The sequence below is a fragment of the Strigops habroptila genome, chromosome 1 (genome assembly GCF_004027225.2).
Source record: "Strigops habroptila isolate Jane chromosome 1, bStrHab1.2.pri, whole genome shotgun sequence".
NCBI classification, from domain to species: domain Eukaryota; kingdom Metazoa; phylum Chordata; class Aves; order Psittaciformes; family Psittacidae; genus Strigops; species Strigops habroptila.
This window is the reverse complement of record NC_044277.2, coordinates 40689375-40713173: the sequence shown is the minus strand read 5'-3', so window position 1 is coordinate 40713173 and position 23799 is coordinate 40689375. Positions and strand designations below refer to the sequence as shown.

Genomic DNA, 23799 nt, shown 5'->3' with positions numbered 1-23799 from the left:
TAAAAAAAAATATAAATTATAGCCAGTAAAACTATTTTGAAAAATGTTTAAAATGTTGACAAAATTAATTTCTGTCTACCTGAATTCTTTATCGTTACAAGGTAATTTTTGTAATTCCTGAATGTTGTGGAATATTAACGCCTCTTGCAGAAAATTTAGGTATTTCTATGTAATGAAACTGCTAGAGGAATCAGAGAGAAGCTGCAACAGATTAACATGAAATAAATATTATACCTAGTATTTAAAAGGCATACAAATACTTCAAATGCATACCGTTTCAAATCTTTATTGTTTTAAAATTCTACATGTCTTTTACAATTACAATAATTTGTTACTTAAATGACTCTTGTATGGTTAATGTACAATGAGTTTTTTCCTGAAACTCAACCATGAAATACAATTTCATCAATATGATTTTTCTAAATAGATTAATACAAGATTTCTGTTTTGCTGGGAAGAACAAGTGCTTCACTTTGAACAAACTGCACAGGTGTCTTCCCTTCAGAATCTGTGTGATCAATCCATTGAAAGTGCTTCTGAAGATTGCAGATCTAACTGTGACTGATTCTCAAAATCAGTCTATCAAATTACAAGTTTTTTTTTTTTTTTTAACATTAAAGAGCATTTTCATGTAATGAAACAAGTTGCAGTAGTTATTTTTATTCATCTACTGAGGCAAACTCATGTTGAAGAAAAATTATATGATTATCTGCATGCAATGAACACTCCTCTTTAAATAGTTGATGAATTTTACACATATAAAGAATCTGTTAAAGAGTGCAAGTACTTTGATAATGATTTCACAAAAGGACGTATGCTGGTAATAATGGTAACTAACATTTAACATCTAAATACAAGCTAATGTATATTTAACAGGCAATTAACATGGCTAAACAAACCATGTATCATGTGGTTGCCCTTTGAGAAAATGAACTCATTTGGTCCACACTCCTAAAGTTATCTGGGTAAAAAAACTGGAACAGTTAGGGCCAGAGTTTCTGATGAAATTCTTGTTTCTAAAATGTGACCTGTTAAAAAGTAAAAGCAGTACATCAATGACGTATCTTGTCACATGACCTCAGTATAAAAAGATGGCCTGGTATTTGGAGCGATGAACGAGCACTGAAGGACAAGTCAAAAAAGAATGGAGACAGAATGAACTAAAATTGTTGTGTTATACTTTCTTGTTCCATGGTACTGCTTTCACTCTGTAGAACTTCGTACCCAAAGGAACTTTAAATCTGTTTTGTGCCTACAAAAAAAAAAAAAAAAAAAAAGAAAAAAAAGAAAAAAATTACATTAGAACTATGGGATCATTTCTCTGATTTTTGCATTCTTAAGCAGAAACCGATTCTCACCCCTCAGCATTTACGAGACCCTTTGGAATCTGGCAAGGTTTTGGGCAGCATGGACAAAGCTACCCAAGCTGCTGCTCACTTATTTTAATAGTTCCCCTTCTCTTGCTATTCACTGACTAAAACCAGTAGGAATGACAAAAAGTAGGACAATTTTCCTGTCACTTATAATGCACAGAGTACTTTTCACAATTGTTATAAATATTAAATTTTAGTCTCTATTAATTTTATCAGACATTTTTTCCATTACTATTTCCTTACCTTTTTTGCCTGGCAATATTCCTTTTCCATCACTTTTCCTAGTACCCAAGGTCTCCTAGATGCACCTGAAGCTAAAGAAACAATATATTTATTATTTTAGATAATCAACTACGGATTAACAGGATATTAGACTCAATATACTCAAAGATAATTTGCTACAATGATTTCATTGAAAGAAATTATTTAAAAAACTTGCTTTTGATAAATGAATAAAAAGTAAGTTCAGATGTCAAGAGAGGTCACTGGCAGTTTCAAACAAAATATTTGGGGTTTAAGTTTTTTATTGAAGTTAACATTAGAGGAGACAAAAACAAATAAAAACTGAAATTTATATAATGATTCAAAATTATTCTCATCAACCAAGCTTGACCTTTTGGTTTGATTTAAGGTGAGAGTTTCTTGAAGTACTTCAAAGGATAGGAAGTCTTCTGCACTCAGCTATTATTATTACCCTTACTGAAACACTTGATTATTTTTCTGTATTAGTGATGGAAATCAGTTACCCATAAATAATATTTTAAAGTCCTACAAGTCTGCTAGTTTTGGTTGCAGTCTTCTGAGAGTACCTAATGCTGTTCAGAAAGGAGGAAAGTGAAAAACCTCAATAATAAACTGACTGGTCAAAAGAGCAACAGTGGCATATATAAACTTCCCACTTGCACCCATTTCTGTCTCAGTAAGGAAACGCCTATGTGTCTTCTATTCCAAGAAATTATATCCATTTTACTTGCTTTGCTCTTTTCTAACTATCACTAATCATGGCATGAAGAAAACACCAAAACTAACGGAAGGAACAGCTCATGTATGCTCTGCATAATGCTAAAATCAATGCATTTCTAAGCATGACTATTTATGAGATACTGTATCTAGTGACGAGAACATGAGTCACTCAAGGACCAGAGTCTGAAATTTTAATCTTACTCTTCAATATTAATCTGGCTATTGACAGTGAAGCAGATTCTGTTCTACTCCACACTCCTACAAATCAGTGCAAAGTATTCATATCTGGCCTGAATGTTCTGCAACTATACACTTAAATTGCAAAAATCCCTTAATTTTTCTTAATTTGCTTGGCTGACAGCCTTCATTGGTCTAAAAAAGATCGTGAGAAAGATGTAGGGTTTTTTCCCTTACATTTGCACACGAAAACTTCCCCACCCTTAAAATAAGGGACAACATACTAACCAGGTAGTCCTCAACCAATTTCAGTGGTGGTGTTGCATTCTAAATGCTCTTAATCTAGGCAGAGACAACCTATAACACTTAGATCCCTGATAATTAATACTGACAGTAAATCTACCAGAATTATTAACTTTATATGTATAAGTTGGTACAAGAGGTAAGATTTAGATGGGACATTTTAGTAGCCCTTAAAACAATAATGTGCAGTACCTAGGTCCATGCCAATTTTCATCTATCACAATTAATACTAGTGTTCTGGGTTTCATTTTCCCCACTTCCCTCACGGAATCCAGACATGGTTTCCTCAAGTAATGAGCTAGAGACAAATGTGTTCTTAAAGAGAATGGTAAGTCTTGGTTTTATGTACAGTTTTCTCAAATTTGAGACCAACTCTGGCTAGCAAGTGGTAAGGAATGGAGCAAGCTATTCAAAGTCCATTTGAAAACAGACAGGTCAGTGTATTCACAGTAATATAGAACTGACATGGCTTTTATCTTATATGTGCAAACTAACAGTAAGAAAATTAATTATATTGCACAGTTAGGTACACACTACTACTAATAGTTCAGAATGTATTACATCTGTAAGAAAGATAGGAGTTCTTCCCATATGCTTCACAGAACATGCATAGCACAGATCCTTCAGCACTCTCAGAATTCAGTTAGAGCCTGGTGGTCTTCTGGAGACTACAAAAGTGTTTAAGAGCTATCACCTTTCATCATAACTGACATCTGCAATGAGTCTGCTCATTGAAAATAAGTTGACAGCTTCTGACATGCAACAACAGATAGAAACTTTTAAAATAATTTAGAATTCCATTTGATGCATGTTCCTGGGCATTTCTGCAAAGTTCGCTCTGGTGGGTATGCAAAAAATACTACAGGTGAGAGTTTAAAGACGTTTACATTAATATATTTCCTGTGGCACATAGTTAAAATGAAGTATTAATCTTTTTTAAATGAAGAAAAAAAATAATGCTTTGCACTAAACTAAGTTTACATAGCTGCCAAAACCAGACAACAAAAGCCTTGAAGATTAAGGGAGGAAGAAAGCAAATGTGCCACCAACCTGAACATAAACAACACGTACAGAAACTGTTCTCTGAAACCTTATGAGCCTTACTAAACACCATTTAGATAGGGTGGAAAAACTTCACCTGCAAAAATATTGCTTGCAAATCCTCATAAATTGTGGTCTATGTTTTGTTATTTCAGATGTATATTTGAGTTCATAAATTCCAGTCACTTTATAGAAGACGAGAGAATAAATTTTATCCACAATCTTCAAATAACATCATAAACTCAGGTATTAAAAAATAAGAACAGAGCATGCAGTTTTGACAAAAACGTTACCTTAAGTTCCGTATTTACTTTCCTCATCAAAAAAGACACTGAAAACACAAAACCACATAAAAATAGGCCTAGGACTTACAAGGTTGTATTGTGGTAGGATTGTTTTCCCCATAGACATGTTAGTGTACTCTGTATGTGTACAAAATTGAGATTTTCTCTCTCTTTTTTTTTTTTTTAAGGCTTACTTTGAAGATGCAGATGTAATTTGCCATTTTTCCAAGATATTAACATCTATTTAGGTTTTTTTTATTTAAAGCGTTCTGCCTTGAAAAATGTTTGGCATCAAAACAAATAGGAAAAGCTATGAAGGTAGCTGACAGCTATCTATATTACATGCTTCTCATATTTATCACATATATTTTTAAAATCACTTACTGGGTGTTAGAAAGTTGAGAATGTTATTTGTAGAAGGAGATAATAATCGGAAGTAATTTGACACTTACCACACTCACCTGGTTTGAGATCCAATGCAGCCAGAGATTCTGAGTGCAGGAAATACAAGGTTGGACTAACAGTAAATAATACGTAGTTGTCATGCCTTTCATCCAAGATAATGAGAACCAAATCGCCAACTTGGAAACTGGAGGGGAAAAAAATAATCAAGGGACTTAACTAGAAAAGCATAGAAGCTTAAAACTGCATTAACTACACTACATTTTTTCCCCAAGTATTGCACAGACTGACTTAGCTGAACAGCAGCACAGACGTTTCTATTTGTTATACCAGCTTATATGCCTTTTATATTTTCTGAAGTCAACAAAACACTTTACCTTTTAGAAAGTGATTTTAAGATATTCTACATCTATCAGCTCAATTTATTTTTTAAAAAAGAAAAACTTACAGTTTTGCTTTAAAATACAAACAGAATTACCTAAATACTTCTGTTTCAATTACTAATGTTTCAATTTTACATTATTTCTATTGACCAATATTTATGGTAATGATCACTGTACCAGTGCTTACAAACATGCTTTTTATGTTTTAAAGTGACGTCAATTTGAACACAGAAAAATACAGCAAAACATTTACGTAGCTATTAAATCTTAAAATTTTAAGCACACGCAACAAAGAAGGGATGAAGTGTTCCTCTTTGATCAAAGGGTTAAAAGCAAAAGAAAACACCATAAATTTATATAAAAAGTTTCAAAAAAGTGTTTCTTCCTGACATCAGGGAAACTCAAGAAGACAGCAAGTTTTCATGCCAAGTTTCAGCAACAGAATTCAGCTAACTTTTTCTGTTTCCGACATCTGTTGCACAGTGCAAATGTGTTTACTTACCCATTAATGAAATGAAGTCTAAACCAGCTACCAATTAAGCATTAGACCATTAGAGAGCTCTAAGAATAAATATTACTACTACTCTGGGGATGGGGGAGTAAGTGTCAAAGAAGAGGGGAAAGCTCCATAAAAGTAAACTGCAGATACATAAAAACGTAAATTTAGAGAGAAATTTAGCTCATCTGCTTTAAAGCTCACTTTCAGATTAAATACACAATACTCTAAGTTTTTCTGCCTGGACTTATTATGATGACAGACTGTACTGACTTAGATAAAGACATGACTATTGGACAGATGAATAACTCTTTCATGACATTTTCCTCACCAAAGACTACCAAGAGAGTTGCCAGAATGTTCAAATGCTCACAGGAGAAGTGACTCTGCACATACTGACCTTGTTACAATAGAAAATGCAACCTGGTGTAATTCAGAAACCATTAAGCCAAAAATTCTGAAGACTTCAAGATAATGAAACTTCTTTTGAAATATAATGGAGCACTACATATATTCAGGGTGAACAGGATTCCTTCTACTTTTTCTTAGCACGATTTCAAGAAGGCACAGATAAACAGAAAGCAATCTAAAAGACAAGTGTGTGAGGATTCTAAAAATCCCATGAGGCATCATCTTTATGAACCATGTAAAGAAAGGCACAAAATTCATGAAAACCACCGACATACAGAATAAAATTTGATTTATGCCCAACTGGGGTGGTCCAATAACTGACGGCTAAACTATAGACATGACCTATGTATCTTTTCACCACAGAGCAAGACCAGCAGAATTGTGACATTCGTAACTACATATTTATTACTGAAGGCATATCTATCAGTTTATATGAAAATTAACATGCACTTACTCTCTAATTGCTATTTTTTCAGAATGTCTTGAGGATACTGATGACATACTCTGGGACATCTATAAAAAAAGAGAAAAGCTATGATGAAATTTACATTGCAGGTAACAATATGGTTAAGATAAATAATTTATTACTGATTTCAAACAGTGTCTATTCTTGCAGATCTTATATTCACTCCAGAAAACAGCATACCTTTCTGTCACCCTGCTCTGTACCAGGTTTGGCTGTTTATTTGCAGTTTAGGTACTGATTCTTTGTTGCTGTTTTTGTGATTTTTTTTTCATAAAAAGCTACCTTTGATTACGAATTTTATTATACAACCCACTTCTTCCTCATTATTTAAAACTGAGGAGTGCTTTCCAAATCAGTGCCTTGTTCTGAGCGTACGTGAGACCCGTGATATAGCTGTGCACTGTAACACAGAGGCCACTGGCATTCTAAAGAAGGCTGATGGTAAAACAGTGGAGGTTAAACATGTTAATTGCAACTGAACTGAATATGGTCTCTCAGTTTTACTAAGGACTGTCATATAATCCAAGTTTACTGTAACAGACAGAACAGCACTTCCTGGAATAAAATTAGAGTCAAATTTACTAAGACCAAACAAAAGGTCAATTATGTAAGGTTTTGGACATTATCATCATCTCCTATATGCATGATATTTGCCTTTAAATGTGCTTCAATTAATTAATACTGACATATAAGCCAACTTCAGTAGGATAAACTAGATTTAAAAATGAATGTAACTGTACATACAGTAACTGTGTTAAGAAATGAAAATAGGTAATGCTACTTTGTATCTACAAAGGGATGATACATAGCCTACTGACAGGCAAGTAGGTAGTGAAGCTGATCTTATGTAAATCTATCTATTTCATTACCTTTGGTAACATCCTTACAGAAGGCAATTTATAATTGCCCTGTAGAAACTCTGACTAGAGAAAAGGTGGTGTAGTTCTGTAGTTTCCTACTTACTGGACTGCTTACACATGCTATTCAAGCCTGGATTACTCGTACTTGAAATTTAGCACAGTTTTTTCAGCTGTAACTCAAATAATGTTACCTAGAACATATTTCCTACTGCCAGTCCTCCCTCCGACCAACTTCCCCAGAAACAGTATTAGCCTGTCTTTGTAAGCTTTTATTCTTCTCGTGCCACTTAAAACATGCATTGCACAAGTACTTACCAATCTTTGATTTAATCTCTTATTTTCCTCTTCTTTCAACTGTAAAGTCTGAAAGAAAATCTTATCTGATTAACTAATACACCTTACACCGTATAAACATTTTAAAAAATGTTTTGATATGACAAGAGCCAGGCTACTTATACAATATATGTACTTACTACAGCTTTCAGTTCTCAAACAGTTTCAAAACATCTTTTGAAAAAAGACATGTTAAAAAAAATTTGAAGTCTAGCAATTACCACAGTGCTACAAACCCCACTGCTGTTATGCTTAGCTTCACACTCTCCCTAAGTTAGGAAAACATTTTACTGATTGTACAGCAAAAGAAATGTAATACATTACTATTTTATAGCTCTGTAACAAATCCTTTGTAAGTAGATGACAGAATAAAGCACATAAGAGCTTCTACTCAGTGACATCTAGCTACTTGCATCACGCAGTGCCACAATCCATTAACAGAAAACGTTCATGTTCTCTAACTGATCACAGACTTTAGTCTAAGTGATCTTAGAAAACTAAAAGCTATGGACACTTAATTTTTTTTTTTTTTTAAGGTCAGCTCTGAAAGGGCAAGAAAATGGAATTGAATTAGATACAAATGGATAGTTAAAAGTTACTAGAATCTGAAAGATTCCAATGTAGCTACTAAGAATTAATTTCACCTTTTACCGAGAATAACAGTTTTATTTCAAAAAGGTTCAAATACTCAGTGTACATTGAAAGCTATGCTCAAAATGGAAGTGAAAATTTAGGTATGTATTTGGGAGAAGCAGGGGCAGAAAGGTAGAAACTTACAATTCTAGCCTGTAGAAGCATAGCAATTTGAGAAAATTGTAATTTTTAGCACATTCATAACAAGTGGTATTCCAGTTTTTACAGAAACAATACGGTCAAGATTATAATGCACCCCAGGTGAATTAAAGTTATCTAAGCCTAAGAGGAGAATTTACCTATTTCCAAGAAAAACAGGTAAATCAACCTTCATTCCCACAGGTGCTTTGGATGCTTTAATTTGAAAAAGTAATCAAAACTTTTTTTGCCATAGAAATTCCCTAGATCACTGACCTGTCACTCCTAAGAAGAAATATTACACCTGACTCACCCCTACTGAAGCCTACTTAAACAGAATAAACAAACTTTAAGCTAGGCCAAGTGTAAGTATAATGTATTAATAATTATTTTGAATTACTTCGGTGAATTATACTGATCTGAAACAAGTACAATGAAAAACCATCCTCTGAAATTACGTTTATAAGACCTGCAGATACTATATCGCAGAGTATGACCAATCACAGCACAACTTCACACATACATAAGTACTTAGTTGTAATGCTTAACTTCACAATCTACTCACTCTTTCTAACAACATTATCCTCTGTTTTTCTTCAGACATATGGACATTTTCACTAAAAAAGAAAGAATAAAATGTACAGGTTAGAATTTTTTTTTTTTTCATGATAAAAAATTATCTTTCTCACCCCTACCATCTTCACTTATTGTGCCTTAAGAACCAGTATCAACATTTCTAGCAGGTTTCGGGAGATTTTTCTGCATGTTTTGCATTATTTTCCAAACATCAGGACGTAAGACATCAATGTTTTACAATGTTTCAATGTATGTAATGTAATGTAAATGTTAAGAAAATTGGAAAAAAAAAATAAAATTAGGATTTCTGCATGCATCACCATAATACTTTTTCTTGGAGCACCACTCCTTAGTATTCAAAAATCTTCACACAATACCTTTAGGTACATTTAAATTAAGAAACAAAGCTCCGAATTTGATGTACATTTTCATGGAAGTCAATATTGAAAAAATCAGACAATACATCTGCAGTAGGCTAGACTCCTGACAACAATCAAGAGGACAACTTTATACCAGTCAGGATTATTTAAATCCAGAAGACTTCACAGACATGTATTATGACCAGATCACAGTCTGCTAGCTTTACATGTAGACTCTTAACTTACTAGGCAAAGCGTGATATGCCAATAGCAAAGTGCACTGCTATGTTAGGGCACCCAAAATAGAGAACATAGCAAAGTTGATGACTGCAAAAAAACCTCTAAGTTCCCTCTGATCTCTATAATCACCTCAGTATTTCAAGTACAGCTTCAGACACCTATCTGCAAATTAAGCCCTGCCTAATTAAACCTCCACACAAAAGTGTGATAAGCACTTATATATATCAATAGTTATTTGAATCTGTTGTAAATCCAGATTATAAACCAGACTCAGACACAAATGATCCAGTCTTAAGTGAACCATACAGTTTGAAGAAGACAAATTGTTTGCCCCAGCTCTTTTGCTCAAGTAAGGGTTTAGATCATTGCAAAGTTTTTTCCCCAATGCCACTACTGCCTTCCAGTAAGTCAGCAGTATATCACAGCTGACTACTGATGATTTAGAAGTTATACAAAAAGATGCTGAATACCTGTCCTTCTCTCCAATAACAACAAGCCCAAATCTACCAAGGCCACTTAATCAGCCTGAGTCTCATTGCTTGTTTGGAATCATGAGGATTCAGCCTAATTTCTACCAAGCATACTATTGACCCTTCCCCTTCATCAAGAAATGTCATTATGCTACCTTACAACAGACATGTACACAAACAATCATAAAGTTTGTTTTTAAATGAGAGCCAGCCACTGTCCAAAAGATACGCCAATAACATGCAGATAACCAGCTCATTCACTATTATAATAGTTTTTCTCCTATTTGACTTACATTTCATATACTCAGGTCTCTTTTTTCATCTCATAATTAATTGTGGGGCCAAGTTTCACCTTTAAGTTGCATACTTCTAGAGTCATCAAAACCATGTTTCTGGTGATTCTGACACCACAATTGCACGTGTACATTTAAAAGAATATTTTTAGCAAGAACAAAAGCAGAGAAGTATTACACATGCTCACTTGTACTTCACAACACCCAACAGCACACATTTAAAGAACAAGACCATGCTTTGTGTATTTCTGCTACAATGCCCCATACTTACTGTACAGCCATCATACTGGTTTCCATTGTGGAGTCCATTCTCCCTTCAGCTGCAATGTCAGAAACCAATCTGTCAGTGTCAGTGGGAGTATCAGCTGCGCAGGCTCCACAAGGTTCTGAAGCTGCCGCTGAGTAAGTTGATGGAGAAAAATTACTACTTCTCAGTTTATTAACTTCTTCTTCAAGCTTTTTCTTCTCTTCAAGTAAGCGAGCTCGATCTTCAGAAAGTGTTTCAATCAAATCTATGACACAAGTTAATAGAAATTCTTTTAATAACAGCAGCACTAAGGATCACAACCAAGCTGTAGTGAATGGAATTGTCCTATTAGAAAAAGATTAATACTTCTTCAGAACTTTGCTTACCCTTATCTTTTTCTTGCTGTTGTGTAAGCACTTTTAATTTATCACTAAGATCATTAATTATGTTTTCTTTTTTCATTTTCTCTCTTGCCAGAACGGTGTTGAAGTTGGTCTGAAAACAGAAAGAAGTATTACTGAAATAAGAAATGTCCTGTACAAATGTAATGCAAAATATATCACTAGAACAAGAAAGTAAAAAAGATATCACCCATTTCAGTTTCCTGAATTGTAACTAAACAACGAATTAAACTTGTTTACATATTACTCTGGTAAAGAGACAACATGCCTGTACATTTCGTTTTGAGTTGTCTCTGTACCATTTTTTTTAAATTATTTTTATCCAACTGGTTCCCCCAAGCCCTAATTATAAAGAAATCATCATTAAAAAATAATTTGTAAAGTTGTTTGTTTTTTTTTTAAACATAACACTTTATATTCCCATTAATGACAGTTGCACATCTTATATTAAAAAGAGCTACTTTAAGGATTTAAAAAGATTAAGACAAAGCTACACTGCATCAAGGTATGTTACACGTAATAAATATAAGTAAACTAGAATAACATACTAGAATTTGAATTTAAAATACATTTCAAGTCATGTATTAATTCCTCAGCGAACAATTAATTAATGCAGAAGCCATACAGGAATCCTGCTAATAGCCTAAGTGAACATAAAAAAAGGCAGGCATATCCTTCGGTATCATTGTGACAAATCTTTCTGCTTTTTCAATTCTTCTACTAACCCATCATTCCTTCATCCCTTCTACTCTTAAGGTTGTGCTGAAGAGACAGACAAAAGCTACCAACAACTATATATTAAAAGGATATTTTAAATTACAATTTCGCTTTTTTTTTTTTTTTTGTAAATTTTAAGATTGTCTTGATCTATGCCTATCGACTCTCAGTTTTGAAATGAAAGCTATTTGGCAGGCCGCACAACTTACATAGTGCACAGCATCCTTTGGTATATGTCTGCATAACAAAACTAACACACACCACAAGCATAAATAACATCAAAACAGCATCAAAAGTGAGGGTAAATACCCAGAATATTCAGTGACCAACAGAGTCAGTCCAGTAAGCTTTCAGCACTGACTGAAAAAACATTTTTACAGTTTTAAGGGTTGGGTTCCCCCCCTCTCCCCCCCCCAAAGGTTTCATCTTTCCCTGTGATTTGCTGTTAATGCCTTAGAATCTTCTCTTCCACACTGCTGCACAAATTAAGAATTTTATCAGATAGTGAGGAAAACGGCATATTAAAGAATATTCTGAGAAAAAAATGTCTTATGACTACCAACGAAATCTATGAAGTATTCCTATTAAATTTGCTATGTAAGGCTCACTTCAGTGTTAATGTCTGCAGTCCAAAAAAATTAAAACCCATTCATTTCTTTATAACTGTCTGAAATTTTCTGTTCTCTGTACCAAGTGATTCATAGCATTCACTCACTAAACTGGCTGATTGATACACTGTCTCTTTGTCCTTATTTGATCCTACCATAGCTAAAGTAAGTAGAGGTGCTTAAACCAGAAAATCCGTCTTAGTGTTTAAATGCAACAAAGCCGTAGGTAATAGCTGTTGCTAACAGATTTAATTTAAGAACTGAAGCTTCATTTACAAAATACTAGATTCAAGATGTTTCAAAAGAAAAAAAAAAAGTGTGGATACAGATATAATTATTAATACAGTACAATATGGTTTTGTATCAAGGTGTGGAGTACACAGTGTTTCTAAGTTTATTAAGTAAATTTCTTTGAACCTCAAACACCACCTCCCAGGCTAATAAAATTATACAGCTATTAAGTAGCATTCCAAATCAATAAATATTTCAAATAATTAATTTGGTGTTGTCCACAAACTTTGTGTTGATGAATTAAGCTATACTTAACTGGTATCTTTCTGGAGTTCAAGAGATAAATGGATAAAAACTTACAGCACTAGTTTAACACCTTAAGCAGAAGAAGTCACAAAATAACAAAAATTGAATCTAGATTGCCCAGTTCACAGATATTTAAGGTGGCGTTTGTCTTGGCTGGTTGGTTTGTGGTTTTGTGTTTGTTTGTGTGGTGTGGTGTTGGCTTTCTTATTTTTCTTCTTTCCTAATGCTTAAGTGTTGGATTCTATTAACACATGGGATATTGGCTGCAGATAACAGAACAAATTTAGAATGTTTAAGAGTTACATAGCAAAAACACCAAAAAAGCCCTTCACTCCATTACGTCAAAACAGCAGAACACGTAACTGTCATGGGAGCAAAAGTAATAAAAAAGAATCAGCTTTACCTGCTGTTCTGCAGTGAGTGATATTCTGATATTCTGCATTTCTTCATTCTTTCTTTTCTCTTGTTCTTCAAGTTGCTCTAGGAACTTCATTTTTTCTTCCTGAAGCTTCTCTTTAAGTTCAGCAACCAAGCTCGATTCAGCAGATGATTCAGTTGGAGGACTTAAAAGAAAATGAGTAGGCTTTAAATTTGCATATACAGAGTCCCAGAATACATGAAATAAGCAAACAAAAATCGGAAGTTTGAGACTTCTTTTTTCTGAGATATTTAATAAATACTGTATTCTTTATTAAGTCACTACCAATCTTCAATTCTACTTTTTAATCGTAAACACCCCACCAAGTTCTTACTCTCAAGCATTCTGGTTTTTAGTGTACTACATTGGCTCCAATTCTGAAGTTTTGTTGGGGCAGGAGGTTTTTGTGTGCACTTTTCTAGCATACCAGAAGGCGTGGAAAGAGGTAAAAAGAGGAACAATGACAATCAACTCCTTGTAAATTCTTAGTATGTCAAACTGCAAAGCCTTCAGAACTAGCCCATAATTAAAGCCATTCAGCAATAACCCAGATCCTAAGGAATCCAGAGGTGAAAATTCTGGGTTGCAGAATCTGGAGGACAGTAATAATGATTATAAAGAAAGGAAAGCATCAACATCTGGGAAGTACATAGAAGTGGTATGCCTGCTCCTTACTTTACAATCAACAAAAATCACTCATATTATTGCAGGTTATCCAAATGCCAAGTTAATATATCACCATAAACCCAAAGTTGTTAGCTGCACTAAACCAAAGCAGGTACCATTTGCCTCCTAAACAGGTTGCCTGGTCTACTGTCTGTTTGCAAATGACAGCTGAATAAAGGATACTGCTATTCTGCAAAGGATGTTAGCACATTACCACTTTTTAAACCTCGCCACTGTATCAGGTACTGGGTTTAATCTGCAAAGGTGTTGACAACTATGGCAACAGTGACAATGCCTAACTTTTTTGATTGTATTTGAGATTCCAAAAGCACATTCCTTCAGAGATTGGGGTTCCTTTGCAAGTAAACACTGCACTACTCTAATATGACAAAGGATGTGTTTAGCAACACTACCACTAACACAACCCACATGGGCATATACTGATGATACAAACTCTTACGCAGTAGCTAAGCATTCAAAAAGTCCATACAAAGTTGTAAATAAAAGAGCACTGAAAGCCAACTGAAGTATACACACTGGCTAAACAACCTTTGACATTCCAGAAATCAGAAGTAAAATAAACAAAGAACAAAGGAAGTCATGAGACACCCAGGCAAATCTTTTTTGTGCTATTGAGAAAGCATTTTTGTGCTGGATTCAACAGCAACTTATTTCTAAATTAGGGCTAGCTATGAGAGAGAGCACATGCTCTCCAGAGAAGCTTCACTACTGATGGCAGTCTGATAGAAGTGGCTGGACAATACCAAGGCTAGAAAATGCCCAAGCTGTAATTCAGTTTTCAAAGCAGTCAGGCTTCCTATTCTTATGCTTAACATTCTTAACAATGTTATACATCTTTTAACTAACCAGCAAACTGCTTAACAATGAAAGTCATTAAAGAAATTGTGTGTTTAGATTCATCTTTCTACATACAGTAGAAAGATTAAACAGGAGAGTTACAAATGCCTTGTAGTTTTACTCCTTCCTGATCACGATGACCCAAATTTCAGGCACATTATAACCAAAACACATTAGGTTTAATATGTTGGTAATGCATGGGTCACAAACATTTCTTTGCCACTTCTAAATATGTTTGTTAGTTTTCATGTAAGCTCGAAAACTAGATTCCTAATACCAGTGCAACACTCAGGTCAAATTTAACAATTCATGTTCCTGTCCGTGCCTTCCAGGCAGGTAATATAACATTGCTTTTGCAGGAAAGGACATTTATCTGACAAGCATATAGCACATGCCAACTAAAAATTGGTTTCTACCATTACAAGTTAACTGCTAAACAATGACTCAGTGAGGATAACAAGTCAAATCGAATTACTGACATAGCCTGGGGTTTTAGGAACTCAAAAACCAAACAATTAGACAGTGACTTTGAAATATTAGGACAGTTTCACTTAGCATGTATCACTTCTGGAGATAACACGCAGCATGTCTTTATTCCTAAAAAAACCTAACAGCAGATTAAAGGCATCAAGAGGAGCCTTAGGAGGCAATACATACTTTTAAGGTCACACTGAAAATTGCTTGACAGAACTCTTAACAGACTAGTAACACTTCTTTAGACTGAAGCAGATAGCAATGTGTTTCAAAGAAATATTATCTGGTTTATCCAGTTTGTATAAGAATATACACAGCTGTGCTCAGAAGTTGTTCAAATTTAGGTGTAGACAGCGAATTTTTAGAAAGTCTGATGACACAAATATATCTTTTTCCTGTTGAGTAAAGTTTTTTCAACTTCTACAGTGCATTAATACATATAAAAGGAAAAGAACATAGAGTATATCCTTTTTTGCCTCATTTCTCCATATTTCATTAAGAGGATGTTTTGTCCAAGGGCAGTTTTTAATTTCATTATATCCCAATGTTCATTCAGAAAACATAATATTATCTTGATGAGTTCTTTCATACACTGACATACAAAACAGACATGACACAACATCATTTCATGATGGATATGGTCACATATCAAAATTCGGAGGTAATGGGACTGAAGTAGATAATTCAAGTGAAGCGGATATTCAGATTTCCCTGGCACTATGTAACTGAACTGTGCGTACATTCTGGACTCTTCTTGCGAAAGTTAAATACTAACTTAAGTCTGTATGTTCTGCAGCACTCTTCTGGCTTTCATGCCCATTCTGTCCATTTTATTGGTCTTTTCCCGTTTCACATACTTGATATATTGTAATACCTAGAAAAAACCTGCTCTATTTAGAAACAAGTTCTATCCTCTTTGCTCCTTCCCATTAGAAGAACAGAATATTGTTTCTAAGCAGTAGTCACATAGAAAAATTCTATTTCTATTCCAGAAGACCATGAAAGAGTAAGAACATAATTCTAGGCATTTATGGCAACGGATTTTCTTTTTTTTTTTTTTAAATGAAAAATCACTGCAGAAATTAACAATGAAAAACAACGATGTTAGAATGTGCTTTAAAATGATGCTGCCCAAGTGCATTTCATTATAAAGCTCAAACTGAGGACCCTGAAATACATAACCGTTGCAGCTAAAGTCAATGGAAGTCCAGGAGGCCATGGGACAGCTCTTGGTCATCAAATCCATATTCCCCCATGCTTTTTCATGCCACCATTTTCCTCCAACAAGAGTATATAGTTAGCCAATAAAAGAAAGTTATCACCCTAAAAGCTAGCCACTGCACGCTTATACAGTGCTAATGCCAGAGCAAAGGGTGGGAAAGGGGAGAGAGGCTCAGACCATCAAAATCGGAATTTCAAGCAACATGCTACTGTGGGAACACTGTAAATAATATTGTATAATATATTTTACAGCCTTTCAGATTAACTACAGAGAACGAATATCATTACCGATAAAACAGAAGTAACTTGAAATATAGAAACCAACCCAATAAACACTATTACAAATTCACTGCAATAAGTAAAATTCCTGTGTATCATGAATATATCATGTTAATTACTTTAAAATACTAGGAAAATACAGTAACTTCTTACAGTACCTCCGATTTACTTGCATCTCAAGTTGCTGTATTTTTTCCAAAAGCCCTTTTTCAGCAGCTTCCCTCTGTAATTCAAACTCTTTACAAGCAGTTTGTACTGCATCCTCTTTTTCACAATTGAGCTTCTGAATGAGCAACTGCCTGTCTTGTTCTTGGTTAGATACTAACAGTTCTTTCTCTTCCTTAAGCTTATGGATAATAGCTTCATATTTTTCCTGCTGCTCACAGAGCGACAATTTTTCTGTTTTTTCCTTTTCTAGGGCATTCACTTCCAACTCTAACTTACTTTGTAGTTCTGTTATTTGCTCTGAAAGTCTTTTTTCTGCCTCAGAAGTTTTCTGATGAAGAAGTGTTACTTTATTTAGTTCAGTTCTAAGCAAATTGGATTCTTCTTCGTATCTGTCGACTAGCTCAGAAATGCACTGGTCTTTCTCAATTGTCATCAGAGTCCTTAGTTCCGACAAGCCCACTTGATACTCATCACTACTAATTTGTATTTTGTGGTTTAATTTATCTATCTCCTTTTTTAAGCTTTCGGTTTCCTTATCAATCTGAGATTTTAATGTCTCTTGTTGCTGGTTTCTGCTTTCTTCCAACAGAAGCTTCATTTCATCAGTTTCTGCCTCTTTCAGGGCAAGTTCAACTTCTAATTTGCACCTCAAATCGGACAGATCTGAAACCTTGAGTTGCAACTCTTCGACTTGTTGTTGTTTCTCTTGCACAACTATTGCATGAGATTCCTGCATTTGTTCAAGTCTATGCTGATTCTCTTTTTTTAGTTTATCTAAACAGTCCTTGTGCTCAGCTAGCATTTTCTCAAATTCCTGTAAATGCCTGGCTTGTAGGTTGCTTTCCAGTTCTTTTAAATGGCTTTGCTCTAAGCTCTCAAGTTCTGCCCTCAGGAGTTGTAGTTTTTCACTGTTTTCAACATGAAGTTTTTTCAAGTCTTCAAGTACTATCTCACGTGACTGTCTCAGTTCCTTAATTTCACAATTTTGTGTCTCCATTTGGCATTCCAATTCCAGTAATTTCTGGTCTTTCTCATTCTGAAGGCAAACTACAGCTTCTTTCTCATTTTTCACCATTGCAAATTCATCATTCTTATTCTGAATAACTTCCTCAAGGCCTAGTAAGTCACCTTTTAACTTTTTAATCTTCTTTTCATTTTCTTCACCATCCTCCAATAATTTATTAATTTTAGTTTCATATTCAGTTTTCAAAGACTGTAATTCTTTTTGATGTTTATCTTTTAGTGTTTTTTCAAGTGAGAGTTTTACCTTCTCAATAGTATTTACTATTTCTAATGAAGTGCATTTTAAAGAATTAGAAAAGTCACACTGTTCTCTTTGTACGAGTGTTCTAAAGTGGCAAAGATCTTCTTTTATACCTCTTAAATGTACCTTTGAATCTTGGGCAATAACCCTACACTTCTCCATGCAAACACTGAGAGATGCATTTTCTGCTGAAACATCCTTTACTCCAGAACTTGTATCTTGCATACGTCTACTGTCTATTGCATTGATAACTGAAGAATAAAGAGATTCCACCATCATTTCTGGACTTTGGGGATCACTTATTACGTTAGGAGATACTGGATTTTCTTCTATTACAAATTCATTTACTGCTGACATGAAGTCAGATTCTGGACTTTCTGCTAATGAATCCAAGTCTAATGATCCTTGCTTAAGAGCCTGCTCCAAGTTTGGATGGGCTATAGTTTCAAAATCAAATGTATGCGCATCAATGCTGTCAGGAGACAAGTCTTCTAATGGAGCTGGGGGACACACAGGAGGACACAGGGGACCCTGAAGACTGAGTGATGGAGGAGTTCTTGAAGAGGTAGCAATTGCAGTTCCTGTTGTACTTTCCATCCTTGGTGTGGCAGCAGATTGTGGTGATGCTTGGCTATTGGAGGCCTACAAGTTATAATATATGAAACAAACAGTTAACAGAGTGATAGGCAAAACTGCTAGTATTTTTAATTATTAAAAATTACCAGGCAAAACAAGAACTTAGAAAGTCAGCCTTCTTAACCTTAACAGTACAAAATAAGTACAACTAAAATTTAAGTTAAAATGGCAGAAATTCAGAGAGATTTTCCAGTACATTTAAAAAAAAGCATAATTTTTAAATACATAGTTATTAAATGTTCATCTGTCCAAAAGTTCTACATAGACCACGTATAATCGTATTTGAAATGGCTTGAAATGTAGGTCTAGGATACCAACCAAAAAAAAAAACAAACCAACCCTGAAGTAACCACTCAGAATTAGGCTTTGTTTCCTAACAGGCTATTGATTTCAGTTTTCCTAATAATTTTGTTATTAATTTGATTTTATTGTTGTTAATGCTGGTACTAGAAATCAGTGTAATCCAGTCACTATTAATATACTAAATTAAGAAGGATTACAAGAACCTTTGCTACAACAAAACTGTTGTCTACTAATGCACCAAAACCATGCATGAGAATTCTTCTGCTTGTAAGAGTCTGTATTACAGATTAGTACTAAGGGCACATTCTAATTAAAAGCAACATTCTGACTTTTCAGAATGCAAGACATCACAGACTGAGTGGATTTTTTGCTTTCTCCTTGCCACTCCCATTGCTCCCAATTTTTGACATTTTGCTTCTAGACCTTGGATACCACCAAGCCTGATTCTGTAGCAACAGATCCTTCAAAATATTCACCTGAAAAGCTAATGGTTAGAATAGCAAACCATAATCATTCATGAGTAACAGCAGCTTACAAACAAATACAAAGATTAAGTAAAGCTTCTCTGCCTTCATGGAACTGTCCCCAATTAATTCTCATCAATTGCAGTGTTTTTAATTCTTAAAAGGATAAAAACTTACCTTTAAATCAATTTTCATTAATCATGATTAGATAACATGTTTAAATTTCATTATCACCTGTTCTTGTTCATTACTATATGAATTATAAAGCAAGACCTCAAGTGCCAATGCATACTCTGCTGTAAAGTGTAAATTCATACACAGTGTTTGAAAAGCAATCTTTGCTATTTCAAAGGCATCATATTTTTCTATACTGCCATGGAAAATATACTTTAAGTGAATTCAGCTGAAATTTGATTTATCATAGCTGTAATAGTTGTAATTGCAGAATAAGCTACGTGCACTTATTTCTATGCACCTGAAATTCAGTAAAGCACCATTTTGATATATTTTAAGAAAATAATCGATCTATCTCAGCAAGGCCTTTGAGACAGTGTGTTCTGTGATTTTCAGGCTTTTTCTATGTGACAAACTCAATTTAACTTACAGTACAATGTATCTAAAACATTACACTTCAGTGACAGATTTTCTTATCTCTATTATCTAATAGTTTAACATAATAAATTTACTGCTTGTAAGCTTTGATTGACAAACTGAGTGAAGTGTGTATTAAAGTCCTCTTCCTTTACTATCTTCACATCTACCAGAACTAGGAACAAATGCTCAACCTGTAGTATCTTATACTATCAACTATTAAAAACAGTAGGAAGATAGAAGTCCTAATGCCAACATTAGATTGAACAAATTCCTGGAACAAAAATATAAACCTTAAGCTTCAGCAAGTGCAGAACACATCCAGTGCAAGCCAAAAACCAATGTACAGGCTCAGTATCCATCAAGGATGCATTCCTGAACAGTTTTGTATCAGGATGGATAGCAAAGCAATTTTTCCTAAGAAAATTACCGTGCAAATTACATAGTTAAAATACATAAGGAGACAATCTGTGACATGTAGGATGAAAACATATGAGCAACATGATCAGGATCACAAACTGGAGGAGATGCTGATTTTTTTGAACAGATTAGTGTTCTGAAAGACCTCTGATGGATTGTCTGTAACACCACAGCCTAACCGTTACCTTGCTTTTCCATCTTTCATCCTTGAAGGACTTGATCTTATTCATCTGAGTAATGTGACCATCTTGAAAAGAAACTGTCCTAATGACTCATAGGAATGCTGGCAGCAAAAGATTCCCATAAGATGTTCAGTCTCAAAGTGCTGCAGATCTTTCAGAATGGTGCTCTTCTCCAAAAAGCCAAGACTGCCTCCAGCTGATAATCCTCATAATCCTGCTCACACCTCTTTTGCAAACCATCCACGCTGTCTCCATACATTTGCGTGTCAGGTGTTCTTTAGTATATTAGTTTTCACTGAAGAAACGTATGCCATCAGCTGAACTCAGCTACTTGTTTAGTGACAGTTAGTGGAGCTGGGCAATAAATGGTCAGCGACAGAACTCCAAAAAATCCAGAAGTGACAGATATCAGGCTGATAATGTATAAATAGCTGGTTTTTGTTTTCTCAGTCTTTTACAAATGGCTGCTACCCAAAAAGGGACCCTATTCTTCTCCATACCATGTAAATGTTCTCTTAATGGATATTGGTGTGAATAACTGAATTCTGAACTGAGATTTAGGAAGACTATTTCCAGCTCTGACACTCATCTACTTAACAGAGATGCATTTACACCTCACTTTCATTAGCATTCCACTTTGCATCTATTTGCAAGTAAATCATACAAATATTTTGAAACTCAGTTATGAAAACCCACTGCAAAAAACTTACGTTCATTATATACAAAGCATTGTATTTATTTATCAAAAATTAACAGAGGCCATGAGACAAAGGGAAATGCTCCTTTTGTTAAAGGTACTATTAGTCCAGGTTTAAGCATTTCCTTTGAGTTTAATTTCATGCTGTTTATCTAAGAAAACTTAGAAAAACAAATATTGAAGGATACTGTATATGCTCATACATGCCTGGATTCAAACCATATGTTTAAAGTGACAAGCACTTAACACTGACAAACCAGAGCTTTAACAGTAATGAAACCTAGCATCACAGATGTCAGTAAGCACATACTAAAAAAGCACTTCAAAGACTTTAAATATTAGAAGGCCCTACAGAAAGTCACATGCAAAGGAAAGACAGTATCTACTTTTGGCACCCCTGCAGAATCATTCTAGAAGGTAAAGAGTAAGGATATAGCATGAAGAAAAAAAAAAACAAAACCCAAAAAATTGTCACTCTGTGGAGCAACACACTACTGAGCTTGGTTTCCTTATGACCTGGGGCTGTAACAAATTCCATGCCTCTGCAGTGGCTGCTGAGAGCTGAGTCTCTAGTTAGAATACCATATTACTACCTAGTGAAGAGTTAAATCTCACGTTTTGAGTAGCTGAGACCATATGGAAGACTGTGTATACTGCTGCCTATCCCCGAGAAACTGGTGCCTGCCATCTAGTCTATTTACAATCTACAGGCAGCAATGTATGCATGTGTCATACACTGTAATTCCTGTGATGACGAAGGAAAAGTCATCAAGAGCAGAAAAAACACAAAACAGACAGAGAAGCAGAGTTAATTTTTAAGTTCTCAAGTACTGCTGGATTATATTTATTGTTCTAGTTATGTTACTATGATGAACAGGGAATGGGGCAAATTTTGGAAGGATTATAACAGCGTTTCGATTTCAAACCCAACTAGAACAAATGGCAGGTTCATAATCTGACTTGAAAAGCCAGCTTCTCTTACAAGAGAAAATTTAAATACCAAAGGATCCCATATGTCAATCACCTACTAACCACCACAGAGAAGACACCTTAATCAACTTACCCAACTCCTGTGGGCACCTTAACTTTCTCCTGGACATCTTTAACCTAATCATCGATCTGCTTAAACTTTGTCTGTATTACAGAAATAAGAGGGTGCATCTTTGGCAAGACAGTTAAATTACAAAGAATAAGCAGAAAGCTTTAAAAAGGAAAACAGATTTCAAAGTACAATAAGCAGAAAGCTTGAAAAAACAAAACATTTCGAAGTAGTAACAAATTAAAAATCCACAACAATGTTCTTTAACTACTCTGATGTAATACTAAAAAAGTTAATGTGCTATCAGATAGAGAAGCATATCATCATTAATGTTCTAGGAACTTGAAAGCTGAAATAATAAGAGTTAGGAGGACACTTAAAAAGGAATGCTACTAACATCCCAGTAAGGGATTGGATCTCCTCTCTGACTTGCTCTTTACTCACTTGTCTGCAGCCACAACTTTTCTCTCCTGCCCTAAAGCTACTATCAAAAGACATCAGCTGCTGTGGCTGATACAGTAGGATGAACCCCCACCTGACCCAGAGCTGAACTGGTGCACTACCAACAAAGCCAGGGAAACTATCCCAGTCCAACTTTAAAAAACAGGCTTCTGCTGCCACCTGTATGGAAAGGGAGGCTGGGGTCAAACGTATCTTCCCGGGGGAGTACAAGGCCAATATTCTGCTTATAAGCAACAAACACCTGCACAGTCATTGCCAACTCTACACCAAGCTGGGTCAGTATCTCACAGTACATAAGCAGAATGTGTAGGTGTGTGAAGCCATAGGCATTTTCAAGACTATTATTAAATGTTTATTCATCCTTCTAATTATATTCTTTAAGTTCCCAGCACTACTAAGGATAACAAAAGGACATCTTCAAATTATTTCAATAATTCTACACTAGAAAAGAACACAGGCAAAAGTAGTCTAATTCAAAAATTCTAGCTCATCTGTGGAACAAAACAACACAGAGAAATACCTAGTATCTTTCATTAAGTAATAACAAGAGTGCTGTTGTTGAGGAGGAAAAATCTGACAGATGTATTTGCTTCAATTCCAAAAAAATAGTTCAAATGAATCACTGAAATTACATACAGAGATGGTCATTTTCAAGATGACATCATGAATGGCCTGGCTCTGACTGTGCAATGCAATTTACTCTAAGGAAAGAGACAATTATACAAAACTGTCTAAGCACTTAACGTTTCTGTGTCAGCCAGGAATCCAAACCGGCCAAAGTGCAGCAAAAGGGATGAAGAGATTCTCCTGATTTGGCAAACATTTTTTTTGTGCAGCCAGATAAAATTTCTGATACTGATAAAAATTTCTCACATAAGCAAGCCTGACCCAAAAAGGGCAAACCATCACTACCTGAACAAGTAGCACACCTTTCCCGTTTACTCTT

General features: G+C 34.8%; 1 protein-coding gene across 4 annotated transcripts in view; it reads right to left on the bottom strand.

Moving 5' to 3' along the window:
- Window positions 1-260: 260 nt before the first annotated feature.
- RB1CC1 (RB1 inducible coiled-coil 1) overlaps window positions 261-23799 on the bottom strand; it is a 59703-nt gene continuing 36164 nt past the window's right edge. For 3 of the 4 annotated variants that reach the window (XM_030494007.1, XM_030494267.1, XM_030494183.1), the window contains 10 exons: window positions 16786-18701; window positions 13115-13274; window positions 10835-10943; window positions 10473-10713; window positions 8829-8880; window positions 7475-7522; window positions 6288-6346; window positions 4594-4730; window positions 1617-1687; window positions 261-1252 (listed from right to left, as the gene is read on the bottom strand). In XM_030494007.1, the coding sequence (XP_030349867.1) occupies window positions 1175-1252; window positions 1617-1687; window positions 4594-4730; window positions 6288-6346; window positions 7475-7522; window positions 8829-8880; window positions 10473-10713; window positions 10835-10943; window positions 13115-13274; window positions 16786-18701 (2871 nt within the window). In that variant the 3' untranslated portion in view covers window positions 261-1174. The remainder of the gene's footprint in view (window positions 1253-1616; window positions 1688-4593; window positions 4731-6287; window positions 6347-7474; window positions 7523-8828; window positions 8881-10472; window positions 10714-10834; window positions 10944-13114; window positions 13275-16785; window positions 18702-23799) is intronic. The other variant, XM_030494094.1, reaches the window with a different exon arrangement.